General features: G+C 45.3%; 1 protein-coding gene across 1 annotated transcript in view; it reads right to left on the bottom strand.

Moving 5' to 3' along the window:
* Nucleotides 1–4,497: 4,497 nt before the first annotated feature.
* Usp39 (ubiquitin specific peptidase 39) overlaps nt 4,498–21,743 on the bottom strand; it is a 29,055-nt gene continuing 11,809 nt past the window's right edge. The window contains exons 7-13 of the mRNA XM_036182642.1: nt 18,518–18,595; nt 15,557–15,624; nt 14,631–14,819; nt 11,605–11,747; nt 7,616–7,751; nt 5,474–5,560; nt 4,498–4,967 (exon numbers count right to left, since the gene is read on the bottom strand). Of these exons, the coding sequence (XP_036038535.1) occupies nt 4,920–4,967; nt 5,474–5,560; nt 7,616–7,751; nt 11,605–11,747; nt 14,631–14,819; nt 15,557–15,624; nt 18,518–18,595 (749 nt within the window). The 3' untranslated portion in view covers nt 4,498–4,919. The remainder of the gene's footprint in view (nt 4,968–5,473; nt 5,561–7,615; nt 7,752–11,604; nt 11,748–14,630; nt 14,820–15,556; nt 15,625–18,517; nt 18,596–21,743) is intronic.

Raw genomic sequence — 21,743 nt, 5'->3', positions numbered from 1 at the left:
GAGTAGCATTGTGACCTGGACCCCGTTTCCTGTCAAGGTCACTTGAAGGACTACTGTTGCCCTTTGCCCCCTAGGTCATTTCCTGCCTCCGGCGATAGAGCTACCCTCACAGCACCTTGCACCAATGGCCTCAAACCTCAGCCTGTGCCCTCAGCCCTGTGTGAGCCCACACACCTCACTCTCATCACCGCCCAGCACCAGAGCGGTTTCTGCCTCTTTGGGGGAGGAGGTGCAGCAGGCCCATCTTCTGGAAGCCTTCAAAGGGGCTTCAGGGCTCCACACCCACCAGAGCCCAGCCCAGCTCCAACAGCTCCGACAGCCTCCAGGGACTGAGGGGAAACTGCCATGGCTCCCAGAGGACAGCAAGGAGCAGCCGGGTCTGGCCACACCTACCCTCGCTAACACATCTATGAAATGCAAACTTCAAAAGAATAAAAATGGGAACACGAAGTACCGTAGGGGCTGTGGTGAGGCTCGGTGGCAGGGCACTTTCCTAGCACGCAGACCACCTGGGGTCCTGGGTGAGTCCCCAGCTTAAAGGTGGTGTGGTGGTGGCTTTCACCTATGATCTCAGCACTTGGGAGATAAAGCAAGAGGATTGCGAGAGTTCGAGGCCAGCCTGGGATACAGATTTTTTTTTTTTTAAGTGTAACAAAGACACTCACAAACAGTCCAAAAGATACAGATGGGCATATGAAATCCTCAGCTTGTGCTTTTTCAAAAAAGAGAATAAAAAAAAAAATCAGGATAGGCTGGTGAGACACTTTGGTGAGTGAAAGTTGATTGCCCCCAAGGCCAACGGCCTGAGTTTGAGCCCCATGATCCACATGGTAGAAGGAGAAAACCAACTTCTGGTGTCCTTTGGCCTCCACATGTGCCCTCACACATAAAGACATACACACATACATGCACATTTAATTTAAACATCAGGAAACTGCACCAGTGACATGGTTCAGCGGGTAAAGTAATTGCTGAACAAGCCTGATGATCTGAATTTGATCCCTGGAACTCAAGATGGTGGGAGAGCTGACTCCCAAAAGTTATCCTCTGACCTCCACACTTAGGCCATGGTACACATGAGCCTCCCTGCCCCATTATAAACATACACATAATAAGTCAGGAAATCCCTGACCTGGGTGAGGGTGCACATGCTCCGAGCATTATGGTTGCATATTTGAGGTGTTCTGCGCTGAGGTAAAAAGGGTTTCTGGAGCTGAGGGAAGAGCTTAGTGGTAGGGCACTGCTTGGGCATGCTCTAGACCCTGCTTTTATGGCAGCACTAAAAACAAAAGGGCATGAGAAGAGGGACAGATCCTCCTGACTTGTAAGTTTACAATCCTGAGGGTGATTCCGAGTCTGCCATGATTATCTAAGGCCACTTAGGACCGTGCACACCAAGGCCAGTTCCCATGCTAACACAGTGCCTGAGTCACAGCTAATCAAAGTCCCGTCCCCTTGTGCAAAATAAGAAAACAGAGTCTCTTAAGGGGTGGCAGGAGTCACAGCCTCAGCCTGACATCAGCAGGGCCAGAGTCCACCTCTCTCTCTGCCTTACAGAAGTCCACATCTGCTCCCCCCACCCCTGCTTCCAGCCTGGCCTCCCTCCTGCTACCCCCCCCCCCCACAAAGCTTACTTCTTAAGGTGAGCTGAAGGTGCTAAATATCAAAATAAGCAAATAAGAGGCTGGAGGGACGGCTCAGCAGCTCAGAGAACTCTTTTGCAGGGAACCTGGGATGGATTCCCAGCACCCACCATCAGCCACTATAGTTTCAGAGGATTCGATGTTCTCTTCTGACCTCCATGAGCACCAGACAAGTGCCTGATGTACAAACACATGTGAAGGCAAAACATTCATACACTTTAAATAAATATATCTAAAAAACAAAAACAAAAACCAAAAACAAGCCGGGCAGTGGTGGCGCACGCCTTTAATCCGACTCAGTGGCATGTGTCTTCCTCTCCTGCTGGGCCATCTCTAGCCAACACTTTTTTTCTCAATAGTTTCCCTCTTTTAAATAACCACTAACAATAAGGAAGGAGAATAGAGACTCTTGTCAGACGTGACTACAGCCATCTGTGATTTGGCAGCCAGGTAGCAGTCCAGACTGGCCTGCAGAGCCAAGCCTGTAATGTAGGGGGCTGTATTCCCAGCTATATCTTCTTACATCTGTTTGAGAGTCCTGATCATTTCCTTAGAATCGATTTCAAGATGCATAATTATGGGACAAAGGTCTGCCCATTTGTACTTTTAACACAGGCTTCCTTTTATGTTGGTACTCTGCATACGCTTTACCAATTTCCAGCCTAATAACAAGTGCCTCTTCGATTTTTCTGTAAGTCTGAGGATTTCGCATTTTTACTAAAAGATAAATGAAAGAATGACTTCCTGAGCTGGCATGGTGGTTCATGTCTATAATCCCTACACTCCAGCCTGGGTTACATAATGAATTTTAGGGCAGACTGAGTTAGAGTAAAACCCTGCCTGGAAGAGGGAAGCAGGGCAGCAGGCTGGCTGGTTATGTAGCTCATTTTGCAAAGAGATAGCTAAGCCCTGGGTTTAGTTCCTAGCATTGCAAAAACCAGGTGTGATGGCCTGTATTCTCAGCACTCGGGAGGTAGAGGCAGGATAAGAAGTTCAAGATCATCCTCAACTCTATGTTGAGTTAGAGATTAGCTTAGCATACACAAGGCCCTCTTGAAAGTAGCATTTTTTAAATTAAATATTTTTATTTTATGTACAAGTATTCTGCCTGCATGTATGTTCACTGCACATGTGTCTGTCTGGTGTCTGGTGCCCAAAGGGGGCAATGGATGCTCTGGAAAATGGAGTTATAGAAGGTTATCAGCTGCCACCTAAGAGCAGGGAATGGAACCCTGGCCTACTGAAGAGCAGCAAATAATCTTAATGGAGAAGCCAGCTCTTCAGCTTTGATTACTGAATAAATCTATATGCTTACATGTTGTTAATATTTTATCCTTTGTGAAATGTCTGTTTCATAGGGCTTTCGGCCTGATTTTGTTGTTCTTTCCCTTATTTTTAAAAAGTTATTTCTGGGCTGCAGATACAGCTCTGAGGTTAAGAGCATGCACTGCTCTTCCAGAGAACAATTCCAGAGTTCAATCCCTGCTATTGCTTATACTCCAGCTCCACGGGTTCCTGACCCCTCTGGCCTGTGAGGCTACCTGCACTCACATGCACAAACCTACACACAGATACACACAAAAATAACAGTGGGACATCTAACACTATCCTCTGGCACACATATACACAGCAGGCGCGCGCGCGCGCGCGCACACATACACACACACGCACACACACACACAGCAGGCGCGCGCACACACACACACACATACACGCGCGCGCACACGCACACGCGCGCGCGCACATGCGCACACGCGCACACGCACACGCACACAAGAAAATGAAAGGATGACTCCTGAAAACAATCAGAGTTTTTGTTTGAGATAGGATCTCATGTAGCTAAGAATGACCTTGAACCTGTGGTTCTCCTGACTATATTTCCCAAATACTGGGATTACAGACACATGCCTTCATGTCTGGTTTATGTGGTGGTAGAGATTAAACCCAGGGTTCCATGAATGCTAGCCAAGTATTCTACCAACTGAGCTACATTCCTAACTAAGTTTGAGCTGATTTTAAGATCAAGAATTCAGGGATGTGTGGTATTGGGACTTGTTTATGAGGCACCTGCTTCCCAAGAGTGGAAGCAGAGCCACAGCACAGCTGAAATGGCCCGGGGAAGACGTAAACTAGAGGAGGGGTCCTAAACAGTCTTGAGAAATTCCAACTTCTACCAGCTGTAAAGCAATACACCAAAGCAAAGCATATGGGCCACAGCTGCAGAAGCATCCAGGTTCAGAACCTGCTGATGGGGCGTGGTGGCCTATAATCCCAGCACTCGAGGTGGAGACAGGAGGATGGTGAGTTAGAGGCCAACTGGGTTACAGAGCAAGACCCTGTTGGAAGGAAGAAAGGAAGGAAGGAAGGAGGGAGGGAGGGAAGGAAGGAGGAAGGAAGGAGGGAGGGAGAAAGGATGATCGAAGGGAAGCTGCTGTAATCAACTGCCGTCCACTGCAGTACCTTCCCCACATCCCAGGCCTGCTCCTGCCAAGGCTCAAATCCTCCAGGTCAGAGTCAACGACTGAGCTCGACAGAAGCCAGTCAGCCTCCCCATCAGCCCGGCTGAGACCTGCGCAGGACTGCTGCAAGCTTTCTAGTCCTTCACTCTGCTGCCTTCCAACGCGGCACTAGTCTGCAATCGCCGCCTGCAGCCTTCCAGGAAGCACAAGCGTGTCTCCAATTAGCGAGCCGTTTTGTTACTCAGAGACAAATGGACTCCAAATGGCAAACCACCCTAACAGGAAGAGACAAGACTGATGCCCACAAAATGACAGACTGCAGGGCACAAAGTGTATAGGTTAAACAGGAAAATAAACCTCTTAGCAAGCCTAAAAGAGTACATAAAACAAGAGGCTGGTTTAAAAACAGGAGGATATTTAATCCGTTCCAGAAGTCCATGGGAGAGAAGGGAACTACAGGAAAACCATCTACCTATGATAGACAGACAAACAGACAGAAGCTGTCGGCTTCATGTTTGTTCCTAGACTCTCAAGACCTGTTGTCTCCAAGGGATTATCTGTTCTGTATCTTTGCAGCAGTTCAAATAAGGCAGCCACCTGTAGGCGTTCTGCCTCCTGCTGCTGCTGCTGGAAGGGAAGGAGCATCTGCAATGTGCTGGTCAGAGAGCCGCTGAGGACAGCCCAGGACACAGACAGACCTGTAAAAACCGGGCTACGGCAGGAATCTTCCAGTCAGTCCACAGTCAGCTACAGCTTCAGTGCTTTTATTTAACATCTTCAGCCAACACCACTGGGAGCAAAACCCCAGACAAGGTGTTCAAGCCCCCTGCTGGTTGGTTTCATCATTATCCCGCCTCTTCCAAATCTGTCAGAAATGAAACCGGTGATGAGTTCTTCGGTCAGTCACCAAGTAACTCTTCTTCCTCAGGCAGCAGACAACATGCCACCCCACTGTTATATGTGCTACATTTTCCAAAAATGAGTCATACTCTTCCAGAATATTCCCTTTCATTCCATTTATATTTTTCCACCTACCCAACTCTTAAATTCTTTTTCAGATGTATTCACTTTTAATGTGTATGAGTGTTTTGGCTGCAGGTATACCTGTATGTACCATGGATATGCCTGGTGTGCACAAAGGTCAAAGGCAGCTCTGGATCTCCTGGGACTAGAGTTCTAGACCTCTGCTAGACTCCCAAGACCACAAACACACTCTGTTCACTTGCTGACTCACAGGCATCTACATTTCTCCTTTCTGAAAATCTGACTGACTTTGGGGCCACATGATCTGGTCCCCTCGCACTCTGGAAGCACCGGGCCTGTAAGCAAGACTCTGCATCAATTCCACTTCCTGCACTGGCCCACACCCACCTGAATGTAGGCCTCGGACAAGGTGATCATCTGGGGCAGGATGTCAGTCACCTGCAGGTCTTGTAATTCATACCACTTGCCGGTTCCCTGCACAAAGCATGAAGGGTTGAATGAGTTAACTTGCTCTCCAAACCAGAGGTGTAAAAACGTGACAGCCAAGAGTCATAACCTTAGCTAGACCTCAGTCAATGAACAGTTCTGGCAACCTCAATTCCTATCAAGGCGTCTTTGAAATACACTGAAGTCCCAAACATTTTGCTTTCTCCTCTCCCTCTCCCTCTCTGTGGGGTGTGAGTGTGTGTGTGTGTGTGTGTGTGTGTGTGTGTGTGTGTGTGTGTGTGTGTGTGTGTGTGTGTGTGTGGTATCTGCGTGGGCAGGGATGTCCTCACATAGTCCAGTCTAACATCAGATTTTCTCTTCAGCCAAGGAAGGCCTTGAACTTCTGATTCTCCTGCCTCTATGCTATGGATGATTGATTGGTAAATAAAACACTGATTGGCCAGTAGACAGGCAGGAAGTATAGGAAGGACTAACAGAAAGGAGAATTGAGAGACCAGGAAGGCAGAAGGAGACACGACCAGCCACCGCCATGACAAGGAAGATGTAAGGTACTGGTAAGCCACGAGCCACGTGGCAAAGTGTAGATTAAAAGAAATGTGTTAATTTAAGATATAAGAACAGTTAGCAAGAAGCCTGCCACGGCCATACAGTTTATAAGTAATATAAGTCTCTGTGTGTCTTCTTGGTTGGGTCTAAGCAGCTGTGGAACTAGTGGGTGAGACAGATTTGTCTTGACCCTGGGCCAGGCAGGACCAGAAAAACTTTAGCTATACCTCTACCTCAAGAATGCTAGCATTATAGGTGTGTGCCACTACACCTAGTTCATGTGGTATCTGGAGTCAAACCTAAGGTTTGTGCAGGCTGGATACTATCACTTGAGCTAAATCTCCAGACCCACTTTTACACATTTAAGGGGCCACTCAAAAGGAAAAGGAGAAGGCCCTGCAATCTCAACTGTCTTTTTCCTCTCCAGAAATGGTAAATTAGACAAACCCCTTAGAAAGTACATGGCACTGCCTGCTAAGAACCTGCAAGTGGTCATTCTCCTCCTCCATACTCTCCCGAGAGAAATAAAGGAAACCAAGGCATCTTGGTGGACACTGCCCATCACCTATAGTTTCCCTGGCCTGCAAACTACCTCACAGCATGCTAACATGAACAAGCTTGGGAAAGATTCACAGACACCTGCCAAACGTATAACCAATGAAAACACTATTGTGATAGGACACAGCTGTTACATATATTGCAGATACTTTAAAATTCAAAATGTAAGGACGACAGAGAAAGCGTGGGCCTATATAAGCAAGTTTGTTTCTGGTTCTAAGACTAGTTAAGCATGGGCTTTGAGGCCAAGTGTCTCGCCCCAAGCCCCAATGTTAATGACGAGTACTCACACTAGATCGAAGCCTAGGCCTCCTCATGTGGGAGGGGTGTGCTTTAAGGACAGTAAACCACTGGTCCCAGATACTCTAAGTTACAACAACCTACATTAAAACTCTGTGTTTACAAATATAGCATCATGACAGACAAAGCAAGCAAAGAGTCTCTAAATCAATGTTTCATGCATATCAAAGGGTCTTGTTAAATAATGAAGAGCTGATGCACTGTCCCAAGGGGTTGGAATTTTGCCATTCTAAGGAGCCCTCAGATGGCACCACAGCTGCTGGGCTGCTAGGCTGGTGGGACTCTGACCCTAAATGGAGGTTCTCAACCCTGGCTGGCTATCAGAACCTCTGGGGAACCTTGGAACACCTACCACCTCAATCTGTACCCACACTCTAAAGCAGTCTCTTAACCTTGATGCCGATCACTGCTTGGGGTAAGTAAGCACGTTCCAGAGATGGGTTCAGCACTGCAGCATCTGTGGCTGCATCCCTGGCTCTACTCCAATTGAAAACCAAGGTCCACTGTAACTTCAGTAGGTACTTCAGAAACCTCCCAGTGGTGTCTACCGTTAAGACAAAACTAAAGCCATCCATTACATACATAGTCCTGAAGCCAGGCCCAGAAAGGGCAAACCCAGACACCACGGGAACACCACCTATTCTGTGGTTCTGTGCCATGCCAGTCAGGGTCACTCACATGATGAAGCACATGGATCCTATAGGAGCCCTCGGAGGGCTTGCCGTCATGCACAATGTTGGCGATGAGGTCATAAGTGGTGTTCTTGTGAACTGCTTGGACCTCTTCAGATAAGTATTCTCTCAGATCCACATTTCTGAAGGTAAAGAGAAACAAACAAACAACAGAACATCACACCACGGCTGTGAAGTTAGGGAAATGTTCCATACAAATGAACCCCAGAGCTGTTGACTGCTACTTTAGGGCTCTAGTTCTGGAAAGGTTTGCAGTGCTATAAAAGTTCCAGCGAGCTGAAGTCACATTTTCCAGCAGGGACAACCCTATCAGAAACCACCCCTCAGAAGTATGTCTAGGAGCCAAAGGTGCAGGGTCTCTGCTCATCTGGAGTTGAATGGGAATCGACTAAACCTGGGGTTCAAAGACATTCTGGGCTACCCAGTGATTCAGGACAACTTGGACCGCACACTGACACCCTGCCTTTTTAAAAAAGCATTGGGGGCTGCAATGAGACAGTTCAGCAGTGAAGAACACTGGCTGCTAAAGGACCCAGGTTCAATGTCCTGGACCCACAAGGTGGCTCACAACCATCTGTAACTTCAATTCTAGGAGATCCAACATCAATGACATCTGATTTTCAAGGGCACCAGACACACATAAAATAAATCTTAAAAAGCAAAACAAAACAAAACAAAACTCTGCCAGACATGGTGGCATACGTCTTTACTTCCTCAGAAGACGGAGACAGGATCTCTCAAAGTTCAAAGCCAGCCTGACCTACATATTGAGATCTAGAACAGGTACATAGAGACCCTGTCTCAAAACAAAGTAAAACGCTGGGCAGCAATGGTGCATGCCTTTAATCCCAGCACTCGGGAGGCAGAGCCAGGCAGATCTCTGTGAGTTCAAGGCCAGCCTGGTCTACAGAGTGAGATCCAGGATTGGCACCAAAACTACATGGAGAAACTCTGTCTCGGGGGAGGGGAGGAAAGCTTTTTTAAACAATTTAAAAAATGGGTAGGGAACTGGATCAATTAGTAATGTGCTCATCGTGCAAGCCTGATGGCCTGAGTGTGTCCCCTGGGACCCATACAGTGGAAAGAGAAAAGTGAATCCTGTAAGCCATCTTCAAACCTCCACATATGTGCTGAGACTCATCAATATCCAAGCAGGTGTGAGTGCACACACATCCACATAATAAAGAAAATGTACTAATTTTTTTAATGAAGTAGTCTTTGAATCCTGGTCTAATAGACCTCCTGTTTTCTAACTTCTCTAGAGCAAGCTTTCTGAAGAGCAAACTACTCTAGTCAGAACTGCCAAGTGCACAGAGACAACCGTTAAGAGGAGAAACACACTCCAGGCCCCCAGGCAAAGGCAGCAGGGTGGGAAGTCTCTGCGGCTACTGAAGAAGCGCCAGCTACACAGTGGCCCTTTGCAGCTCAAACACTCCTTCCTATCAGGAACACACTGGAGACTCACAAGAGACTAGCTCCGACATAAAGTCTTGATGGTGGGATTCAAAGGCAGTGCTCAGCCACACAAACAAGACAATGGCAAGAATAGGAAGAAAAGTCTGGGGAGAAAGGAGGGGCTGAGAGATGGCTGAGAGGTTAAGAGCACTGGCTGCTCTTGCAGAAGACCCGGGTTCAATTCTCTACACCTACATGGTTTACAACCATCTGTAACTCCAGTTCCAGAGGATCCAAAGCCCTCTTCTGACCTCCATGGGCTCTATATGAACATGGTAAACAGACACAAATGCAGGTAAGACATTCATAAACATAAGAAAATTTCAAAGAAATATTCTTTTAAAAAAGAAAGAAATTCAGTATAACTGGATTTATGTTGAGGTCTTTGATCCACTTGGGTGACAGATATGGATCTATTTGTAATCTTTTACATATTGACATCCAGTTATGCCAGCACCATTTGTTGAAAATACTTTCTTTTTTCCATTGTATAGTTTTGGCTTCTTTGTCAAAAATCAGGTGTTCATATGTGAGTGGATTCATGTCAGAGTCATCAATTCAGCAAAGAAAAACAATGACAGCATGAAATTTGCAGGCAAATGGATGGAACTAGAAAATATCATCCTGAGTGAGGTAATCCAAACCCAGAAGGACAAACATAGTATGTACTCACTCATAAGTGGATACTAGACATAAAGCAAAGGACAATCAGACTGCAACCCACAGAACCAGGGAGGCTACATAGCAGGGGGGGACCCTAGTAGGACTGTGGCTTATAGTAAGTTTTGGTTTTGCCCAATTACTGGGTAAGCCTCAGTGAAACATTTCACTATTAGGAATTTGCACTGTATCAAGCTGATAATAGAAAAAATAAATAAATAAAAATGAAAAAAGAAAGAAAGAAAAAAGGAAATTCTCTGTACTCCTCATTTAGAAATTCTCCTGTGTGGTATCTGCCACACCTCACAATCCCAGCTGCTGAGACAGGGACACAAGTGCAGTAAAGGCCAGGCCTGAGTTTCACAGCAAGATCCTGTCTCCAAATTAAAAAAAAAAAAAAAAAAGGTTTAGCTGAAGCTCAGCAATCCAGTGCTTCCCCAGCACCCAGAACACCTAGTTCTGTCTCTAGTAATCAAGGAGAGGGGAGGATTGCCCGGGACAGTTCTCTCTTCACCATCTATATGGTCAGACTCCCAGGGAGGATGGAGTTAATTAGAAACCAAAAGCCTATCCTGGAAGAGGCCTTAGGACTCTCCAGTCCCACAGCAGAGTGCACTTTACCCACTAAGCCATCGAGAACTGAGAACTGCAATCCTGGTGGTTTGGAGACTAGAAAGAGAAGGAGATGAGAGGAAAAGGGAACCAAGAGGTAAGTGAGCATCTGCCAACCACAGTCCAAACTCCCTTGTTACTTTAAATTAGAGAGACTGACAGTACGAAATCCAAAGACGACGTCAAAGTTCCCTGTTTTAGGAAAACTGGACATATTCTAGACATTCGAGTTACACACATGCCCGTCCAAAGCCTTCCTCCTGCCAGTCTTAGACACCACGCTTCCTCCAACCTCAAGACCCACACACTGACACACCTCTTGTCAGCCTGCCATGAGGTTTCTCCGCATTCTAGAGACCTTCCTCAGATCATGGAAAACACTGTCTCTTGTGTTGGAGAGATGGTGTGGCAGCTAAAAACACTGGCTGCTCTTCCAGAGGACTACAGTTTGATTCCTGTAACCCACAAGTGTCTGTAAGTCCAGTTCCAGGGAATTTGATGCCCTCTTTTGGCCTCTGTGGGTACCAGGAATGCACATGATTCAAGACATACATGCAGGAAAAATATTCATACACAAAAAATAATTTTTGAAACTTAATTAAAAAATTAAGAACATTGGCTTTTCAGAACTGAAAACCAATGGTCTGAATTTAGAGGTCTTTCTAAAGACACTGAGGTCTTTCTGAATTAGAAGGCAGCCAACTAAAAGTATCTGGTACTCTTCCAGTTCCTTCAAGCTAATCATGAAAACTCAATTGCAGACTAAATTAAAGGGCCCCACACTAAAACTTGTAATCCATGACAGTGTGCTGTCACATGCTTGTAATTATAGAACTTAGGAGGTGGGAGGCAGGAAAATCAAAAGTTCAAGGTCATCTTGCCTTACAAAGTGACTTCAAAGCCAGTCTGGGCTACATGAGACTGTATCTCAAGTAAGTAAACAAATAAGTAATGACTGCATCTAGGTAAGTATCCACCTTTGGGGACCCTGAAATATGTACATCTTCCAGCAAACCCATTAATTTCTATTATGTAGGGAGCTTTTATTGCAATCCCCAACCAAGTCAGTTCAAAAGGAACAACATGGAAAGATATTTAGACTCATAGCCAGATGTGGCACGGCTACAGACTTGGGAGGCTGAGGCAGGAGTTTCAGGAGTTCAAGATCATTTGTCAAATTCAAGAACAGCCCCTGTCTCAAAAAGAAAGAGGCCTCCCCACCCTCTAGTGAAGCAGGAAGATACACACGTGATAGGGAAGTTGACAATTGTCGGATTCTTCTCCACAAAGAAGTTGTTCTTAGTAAATCTCTTGATGCAAAAGATTAGATATGGAGGCAGCTTGGTGAGCTGGAAGCGCTTCAAGAAGTTTTCCTTGTAAGTCTTGTATTCCTAGAAAGATAGTTTGATGGTATCAGAGCCAGCACTCGGTAGGTACTACAATGGCAGTTAGAGCTTTTTTAATTTTTTTTGAAGATTTATTTATATTACATATATACTATATTTATTATATTATATGCATGTCTGTGCTCTATCCACATGTACGCCTTTATGGCAGTAGAGAGCATCAAATCCAACTATAGACAGTTGGGAGCCAGCATGTGGATGCTGGAAATTGAACTCAGAACCTCTCTCTGAAAGAACAACCAGTGCTCTTAACCACTGAGCCATCTCTCCAGCCCCCTTTGTCCTGGTTTTTAAAGATAGCTCTGCATCACACCTAGTCTCAGAACCCACTGTTTCAGCCAGCACATGAGCAGCACACTGCTGAAAGTAATGCCATAGCCATATGGGCTCAGGCAAACAGAACACTGCCCAAAGAAAAAGCCAGTTAAAAGCTGAATCTCACTTTACTCAAATGGGAGGCTTTCTTGCCTTAGCAACAGTGAAGCACTCTCAGTATTCCAAAGGAGGTGACTACTTCTCCCATCCCTCCTGCCTCAAAGGTCCTAAGACCTGGGCTAGGGCGTAGCTCTGTGGTAAACTTGTACTCAGCACACAGGAGGCACTGGTCTATCTCAACCCCTGGCAACCAAAGTGCACATCTGAAAAGAAAATCTCAAGGCTTATGTAAGTAGTCCAGCAGGCCACAATTCCTGTCAGCTCACTCTACATGGCCCAAGGAGAAAGGGAAGGGCCAGAGAACCTGCCTAGCCAAGGGGCTTAAAGCTGATGAACATGAGCAGCTTTGCTTTCCCTTTACGTGTATGGGTGTTTTGCCTGTCTGTGAACTCATGTGTGCTCACAGGACAGAAGAGTATACCAGCCCCCTGGAACTGGAGTTACAGATGGTTGTAAGAAACCATGTGGGTACTGAAAATTAAACCCAGGTTCTCTGCCAGGGCAACACTCTTAACTGCTGAACCATCTTTCCAGCCCTGTGATTGTTTTTCTTTTTTTGTTTTGTTTATTTTCAAGACAGGGTTTCTCTGTGTAACCATGGCTGTTCTGAACTTACTCAGAGATCCGCCTGCCTCTGCCTCCCCAGTGCTGGAGTTAAACACAGATTCTTATTCTGGTCTAGGGATATAGCCTAGTAAAGTACTTGCTTAGTATGCATGAGGCCGACGCTCAAACCTCAGTAAAAAAAAAAAACAAAAAAACAAAAAACTAAGCTTACATTTAGTTAAGAGATAGGCGTGAAAGACTAATCATAACCAGAGAGAAACAACCAGCCAAGGCTTCCCTCTGAACTGACTGAGTGCTAAAGGGAAAAACAGACCCCTGAGATCCACAAGCTGCCCAAGGAAATAGAAAATATTTTCCATTTAGTGTGTGTGTGTGTGTGTGTATGTGTGTGTGTGTAAGAGAGAGAGAAAGAGAGAGAGAGACAGAGATATGTTGGGTGGATGTGGGTATACACATGTTACAATTCATGTCTGGAGGCCAGCAGACAATTTTCTGGAGTCCATTTTTTTTTTTTTTTTTTTTGGTTTTTACAGACAGGGTTTCTCTGTAGCTTTGGAGTCTGTCCTGGACTAGCTCTGTAGATTAGGCTGGCCTCGAACTCACAGAGATCCATCTGGCTCTGCCTCCCGAGTGCTGGGATTACAGGCATGCGCCACCACCACCCAGCCTGGAGTCCATTTTTTTCTTCTACTGTGGGCTCCAGGAACTGACTGAAGCCTCCAGGATAACAAGTGCTTTTGACCTGCTGAGCCATCTCACTAACCCCCAAGAAAATATTGATTTAAAATTAGAATATGCCTACTTCAAAACTATCTGGACAATGACTTTCTAAAACAGCAAGTAAGAGACCCACATCTGACACTGCATAGTGAGGGGCCCTAGAGACCTGCTCCCCCAGCCAATCAAGAGAAAGTTCTTAAAAGGTCATTTGAAAATGGAGAAGCTTTGTACAAGGGAAAGCGTTTAGGAACTTATGCAAAAACGTTAATGAAATAAATAGGCAAGGAAAACAAGAGTGTTGTGTCTACACTGTCCTTGACAGCTCAATAGGAGGAGATGCCACAGCAAGAGCGTTCAGGGTTCCCTTCTCCCCACCCCAGGGGTCCAGTGTTGCTGGCATATGCCTTTAATCCCAGCACTTGGAGGCAGAAGCAAGTGGATCTCCGTGAGTTCAAGGCCAGCCAGAGCTGTTCCAGAGCTAGCCAAGGATACACAAAGAAACCCTGTCTTAAAAAAAAAAAAAAAAAAAAAGACTCCAGTGTCATCATTTCTGATACTGCCCCAACAATTTGTTACTGAGACTGAAGAGTAAATACCCATATTATTAACAAAAAACGAGAGCAAAATAGACAAATTAAAAATAACCGTTGGAGCTGGAACTAGTGGCCCACACTTGTAAGCCAGAACTTCGGTGGAGGAAAGAGAATCAGGAGTTCAAGGCTGGTTCTGAATACAAAGCAAGTTCTAGGCTAACCTGGCTAGATGAGACCTTACTTCAAAAAACAAAACAAAATAAAACTATTCTTTTTAAAGATGAGACTTCTGTAATTCTTGAGTTTCCAAACATCTGAATTTCCCACCTTTCTCTACAGTACACAGAGGCAGGGAGGAGCCATGTAAGAAGCGGCTCTAAAGTTAAACACCAGAGAGGCTGGAAACTTGAAAAGACAGGATACTTAGAGCAAGTACATGATAATTATGTGCCGATTCTGACACAGAAAAGGACAACGTGGCTGAGGAGCGACTTGTCTGTGGAGCACTGGCCTTCCACTTCCAAGGCCCTGTTGTCAACACTGGGAAAAGGTGCTGGTGATGATGAAGTTCAAATACAAACCAAGAAAAAAGGGCGAAGGCGGCAGCAGGTACCTTCTCAGTGATGCCGTTGAACTTGGCCAGGATGTTGAAGAGCGGCACCTGGGGGATAATGAGCTGCTCCTTCTCATCCTTGTAGAGCGGGGCCGTGGGAAGGTCCAGCGTCAGGTACATGAACGTGGACTCCACCATCGTCTCCTGGTACTCATCATTGTGGAGCAGCTGCTCTTTCTCCTCTGCTGGCTAGAGATGAGTGAGGAGACAAAAGAAGGACGGAGTGTGGAAAACATGCAGCAAACCCAGAGGACATCATGCACATTCACATCCTCCCTAGTCCAGAGCCCAGGCAGCTGTCTTCAGAACCACCGCCTGACAGCATGAGTTCAAAAACTGATGGCATGTGTGTGCATGCATGTGGTCATGAAACTACAAAGGGGACCACTGGACAGAGGAGGAGGAGGCCTTCAGGAGGGGAAGAGAGGGTAATAGAGCACATAGGACAGGAAGCAAAGGTAGGAACTATTTGTGGAGAGGAAGCCTGCCAGGAAGAGGGCACTGGAAACGGGGGAGGGTAACAGAAAAGGGGATTAATCAGAACTAAGAATAATAACACGTTTGAAAATGCCACACTCAAACCTGTTACTTTGTAGGCCAACTTTTAAAGAAAAAACTAATTGTTTTCCTCCTTCGAAGGATTTTATTTACACACCAAACTATTTAAAAAGTTCTCGGACTATACAGGAAGTTGGCTGAGTCTTCTGGAAAGCACACCAGTACCACTCAAACCACTTCATCCAACACACTACCGACTACAAACGCCGAAGCTCTTAGCACATGGCCACTACGGGCACAGAACTGCCCCTCAGCAGGTGCTTTGGGAACGTCTTTGTGGGGTACATTCTGTCTATCCTCTAAGCTCCCGTTTCCCCAAGCCCCTCACGCAACATGTATCAGACTAAAATTCTGTTCTGGACACTCACCAGATCAGGATGAGGAAGCTTTTTGGTGAAGATTCTCATTGACCCCTGGAAAACATCAGTCACAATAGCTGTGCAAACAAAAAGCAAAACAGAGTCTGTGAGGCCAGAAAGCATGTCAAGAACATATTCCCAGCCTCTAAATTTCTGCTATAAACCAGAATGCCCTAGTGTAAGACTCAAGCTCTCCCTAAGCACAGAAGCTTTGCTTTGTACCATATATCATCATAGTACCCCTATAATTATTTTCTACATTATATCTCCTCCACAGGACACTCTTTGACCACTAGGCTGGGTCATGAAAGGGGGAAAAATGTGCATTTGAAATGAATGACTTACACAGCTTAAAGACAGAATCATTTTAAAAAGAGAGAGAGCTAGAGAGATGGCTCAGCAGCTTAGAACACTTGTTGCTCTTGCATAGAACCCAGGTTTGATTTCCAGCCCCACATGGTGGCTCTCAACCATTCCAGAGGCTCCAATGCCATCTTCTGACCGCTGAGGAAACCAGGCACACAAATGGTACACATAGCAAAAATCAGGCAAAGCACTTATACACATAAAATAAATAAACCTTAAAAAAAAAAAAATCAGTCAAAACTGGGCATAGAATTGGGTATGGTGGTTCACACCAATAATCCTAGCACTTGGGAAGTTTAAGCAGGAGAATCAAGACACAGACAGACTGACACTGACACACACACACCCTCAAAGCAGCTTAGTTGAGATATTTCTCATAACCACACACTGCCTTCAAAGGTAGTAACCTACACTGCACACGAGAGAAATGACTAAGATAACAAACAAGAATAAAACCCAAACAGAGACCCAAAGCACATGGGGTCCCAGATCCCAGTGGGACACAAGTTAGAGACCTGAGAGAAAGAGCTTCGCTGAACTTAGCATGTAGATGGGGCAGAGCTATCCAGAGCAAAGTACTGAAATCCACCACCCAGCAAAGCCATCACAACACAGAAGACAAGAGAACTGGGCGTGGTGGGACACATCTATTCTCAGGCAGTGGAAGCAGGAAGATTGGAAGTTTGAGGCTAACCTAGGCTACAAGGCAAGACCTTATCTCAAAACAAACCACACACACAATCAAATAAAAAAGAAGAAAATCAGTAGGGCATGGTGTTGGCACATCTTTAATCCCAGCACTTGGGAGGCAGAGGCAGGCAGATCTCTGTGAGTTCGAGGCCAGCTTGGTCCACAAAGCAAGTTCCAGGACAACCAGGACTGTTATACAGAAAAATCCTGTCTCGAAAACAAAAACAGAAACAAAAAAGAAGAAAACTAAACTGTATCATGTCTCCAGAATGACTCACCTGACTGCAGTCTATAAGCTACAAGCTATACCTGGAATTCAAAATAAACATCTAATGAGCACTAAACCAACAGAAGCTGAGGGTCAGAGGGACTTTTAGTCTAGTTTTGTGCCTACAAGTAGAGTCAGGGTCTGCTCTAACATTCAGCTCAGTCCTTCACCAGCTCTAGTACTGGCAGGAATTGAAGAGTCTAGAACACAATGCCCCTACTCTCCATTTCAAACTGGGTCAGACGTTCTAAAGTGTAATTAACCCATTTCTGAACCATAAAAAAATGCTTTGGCCAATATGTGGTGGTGCTTGTCTTTAATTCCAGCACTTGGAGGCAGTGGCAGGTGATCTGTGTGAGTTTGAGGCCAGTCTGGTCTACACAGCTAGTTCCAGGACAGCCAGGACTACATAGAAACCCTGTCTCAAAAACAAAAACAACAAAACCAAACTTTGATTTAGTCTAGAGAGATGACCCAGCAGTTAAGAACACATACTGCTCTTGCAGAGGACTCAGGGTTACAACCACCTATAACTCCAATTCCTGGGCTTCTGACACCCTCTGACCTCTGAGTGCTCTTGTACACATTTGGTGCACATAAACTCAGGCACACTAAATAAACACTTTAATCTGAGCAAAATGACATGTTTGTAATCCCAACATTCAGAGGGGAAGGAGTTTTAATTGATACCCAAGACTATATCTATTAATGGAACAGAGTGCTATTTCAATAAATGTATAGAGTACAATAATGGCCAGCTGAGGCTAACTGGCATATCCATCTCTAAACATTTATCATTACCTAGTGCTCAAAACATTCAAAATCCTCTCTAGCAGCTATATTGAAGCACAGAGTTAGCGGTTGTCAACCACTTTTACCTACTGTGTCAAAGACACTGAAAGCTCCTCCTGCTGACTGCTCTGAGTAAGCCCTTCTAGCCCCAGGCCTTTGGTAATCAGGATTCTACTCTCAGCTGCTGGAAGATCACTTCTGGAGCGACAACACACAGCCATGTCTTCTGTCTTACTTCACTTAACCTAGTATCTTTCAGGCATTCCTGCTTAAAATAGCACTGGGGCCAGGCATGGCAGCATATATTTGTAATCTCAGTATAGAGGAGGCTGAGTCAGGAGGATCACAGATTCCAATCCAGTCTGGGATAGACCGCAAGACCGTATTTCAAAGATTAAAAAAAGAAAAAGATAAAACAACAAAACAGCCGGGTAGTGGTGGCGCACGCCTTTAATCCCAGCACTCAGGAGGCAGAGGCAAGCGGAGCTCTGTGAGTTCGAGGCCAGCCTGGGCTACAGAGTGAGTTCCAGGAAAGGTGCAAAGCTACACAGAGAAACCCTGACTCTCTAGGAAAAAAATAAACTGAGAATATAACCACATTCTAACAAAAAAACAAGAGCAAGGTCTATTCAGGCCTAGCACATGCCTATAATCCCAACATGTGGGGGTGGAAGCAGAGGATCATGAATTTGAAGTCATCCCAGTATGGAGGAAACTAAGACAGGAAGAACCTGAGCTCCAGGCTAGCTTGGGCCCCAGCAAGACTTTGTCTCAAAATGGACGAAGCAGTATAATTTAATTAAAAAAAAAAAAAAAGAAAAAAGAGCTCTCTTTTGACAAGCAACATGACTTACTCTTCTTCTTCTTCTTGGTGCCACCCAGAGCCGAGTGCAGAGCATTCAGAAACCAAGACAGGAAGTCTACTCCATCCCCTGGGAACAAAGGAAGAGGAGAGCATGCTGAAACCGAGAGGCAAGAAAGGGACCCGAACACACACTGGCTGGCTCACCACAGCCTCTCCAGTCACACACCCAATCCCCTGTGCATCCTCCTCTACCTGACCACAAATACCCACACTCCTCAAGGTCAAGTTTACTCTTTAGTCTTCTGTCTCTCTCAAGGTACTTTGATCCACAGCAGGACCCTGTCATTTTTGTCCCAGAATGTATCTCACCACCCAGTGATAACAATGAATGACAACTCTGTAACATCCATGTCCATGTCTTCAGAGTGGCTCTGACTTCCTTCCCTGGTTCCCTATCTTACAAAGACTCTTGTCTTTCAGGAAGGCAACTTCTAGTGCTATTCCTAGACATCTATGCTATAGTAAGTCATCTACACACATTGTAGAGCAAAGGATTCTGGGAATAAGCAACATTCCTGGCCCATGATAAGAGAGCCTAATGGCTACTGTCTTACCAGATGTCTGTCTCCATTTACTTCCTCCTCTCATCTAAATCTGTAAGGCTTCTAAACTTTATCTCCCAGATTCCAAAGGCCTGACAACTCCACAAAGTTACTTTCCTCCACTTCCACACACACAATGCTTTATTTAACTACAAATGACCAAAGCAAGAACTTCTCTATACACCACCCCCTACATCTAGGCACCTGATAATGCCCAGGTCTCAGACACTGGGAAAACTGTAGTTAGCTGACAACATAAACTACGGCTCTGACTGAAGAAACTGGCTGAGTATAAGCTGGTTCTTAGGTAAGACTGCAGCTCTAACCAATCATGCTTTAAGCCGTCAAAAGCTATAGGCAAGGCTAACAGATACAGCCATCCACGGCACACAAAATAAACTTCTCTACACAATATATCTTGTTCTAGCCTTGACTAAAAAACAAAAGAAAGTTCCCAGCTCCTGCAGTGGACAGCTCACAACTACCTGTAATTCCAGCCACCACCTTTAGGGGACCCAACAACCTCTTCTAGAATCTAGGGACACCTGCATATTTATACACATACCTATACACACACACACACACACACAAATAAATAAATAAATAAATAAATAAATAAATAAATAAATAAATAAAATCAAAACAAAATTGAGACTTCATAGAGTTGGTCCAGAAACAAAGTGACTTTTTGAATCTACATGCTGGAAATGTGAAGGTTCATCTAGCACAGGAGGTAGCTGTCCCCCTGTTCAGATGAGTACAATGTTACTGGCCTTGTTGCAAACTATAAAACAGCATGCTCAAATGTCTGTTCATTTGGGAACAAATCATGAGGTTCTGGTCAACATACACTGTCTACTCTCAAGTGTATCTTACTCTGTTACCCTAGAACCCTAAAATCCAGGAATCTCAGCTCCTTATCTATCACCCTCTAGTGCTCCTTTCCTAAGTACCTGACTCTGAAGGTCACTACTAAACAAGCCTGGTGGCACACGCCTTTATTTCCAGCACACAGGATGCAGAGGAAGGTGGATCTCTGTAAGCTCCAGGCCTGTCTGGTCTATATAACAAGTTCTAGGACAGCCAGGGCTGAACAGTGAAAACCTGTCTTTTAAAAAAAAGTGTGTTGGTCGTAGAGGAGACAGGAGAGATGGCTCAGCAATTTAGAGGACTTGTCGCTCTCTCAGAGGGACCCAGGTTTGATTCCCAGCACCCACATGGCAGTTAACAACTGTCTGCAACTTCAGTTTGAAGGGATCTGACTTCCTCTTATGGCCTTCTCAGGTACCAGGCATGCATATGGTATGCAGGTATATACATACATACAGGCATAGCACTTACACACATAAAATAGTAAAATTCTTTTAAAAGCCAATCACTGAGCGTTCCCTCTATTCAAGTCATTCCTCAATCAGAATAATAGAGGTTTTATTTTATTTTTGGATTTTTGAGACAAGACCTCATGTAACTAAGGATGATCTTGAAGTCCTGTCTCCACCTCCTAGGTGCTGGGATTATGCACCTGTACCACCATGCCCAGCTTAAAACAATGTTTGTGTGTGTGTGTGTGTGTGTGTGTGTGTTTCTGTAGCCCTGGCTGCCCTAGAACTCACTCTGTAGCCCAGGCTGGCCTCGAACTCAGAGATCTGCCTGCCTCTACCTCCCAGAGCTGGGATTAAAGGCATGCACCACCACCACCCCACCCAGAATAATTTATATTTTCTTAATTATAATTTATAATTTCTTAACTATAGCTCTGTCATTACAGTTTTGCAAGTACCAACTGATTTTCATTTTTAAGATCTAAACCAATCTCCTTACAAAGACACAGAAACTGAAAATTTTTTTTCCTAGCTACTACCCTGGCTTTTCATTGACCCTGAAATCCAAGATATGTCTACTTACTCTCTGTGCCAGACACCTTTGTGCATCCCAAACTATACATTAGAACCCCCAGGCCTGCCTAACCAGCATGCCTATCACCAACCCACCTCTTCCTCTCCTACCTAGCACTCAGGACTCTTCGGATATGTTCAACTGGGTCTTTGTTCCATGTTCCCATGAGTTGGAGAGCCTGCTTTTTCTTACCATAGTACTTAATACCCTCTGGTTTCCTCCCTATACAATTGCCTTCCCTGTTAGCCTAGGAGCTCCTGGAAGAAAACAATCACATTCCTCAACCTATAGCTCTAAACTTTGTAAGAAAAACATAGGATGACCCAACACCGGAAAGGCAGAGACAGGCAGAACACAAATACTCTCTGTGAGTTTGGGGCCAGCCCGCTCCAGAGTGAGCTCCAGGCCAGTCAGAGGTATAGAAAAACCAAAACCAAAACACGAATATGGGATGAACAAACAGATGCAATGTGGCACTGCCTAAGATCCGGCTACTGGGAGTGACTGGAGACTCACTCAGGGGCGGTTGAGCAGAACGAAGTTCCCCGAGTACCCTATGGGGTCAGGACAAAGTGAGCAAGCAGCACAGGGGGCAGACACTTAACAACAACGGGCTTGCCCAGGTTCTCACACAGGCAAGACCACTCCTCTGACAAACACAGACTCTGTATTCATTCAGCTGCAGTCTCTTTGGTCCCTCTACACAGGAAGACTAACCCACTATCCACAGGACAGTCCCTTCACTGTCTATCAGGATCCACTGCCAATGGAAAGAAA

The sequence above is a fragment of the Onychomys torridus genome, chromosome 3, assembly GCF_903995425.1.
Source record: "Onychomys torridus chromosome 3, mOncTor1.1, whole genome shotgun sequence".
NCBI lineage: Eukaryota > Metazoa > Chordata > Mammalia > Rodentia > Cricetidae > Onychomys > Onychomys torridus.
Note: the sequence above shows the minus strand (reverse complement) of the source record. Positions and strands in the feature narration are given on the sequence as shown.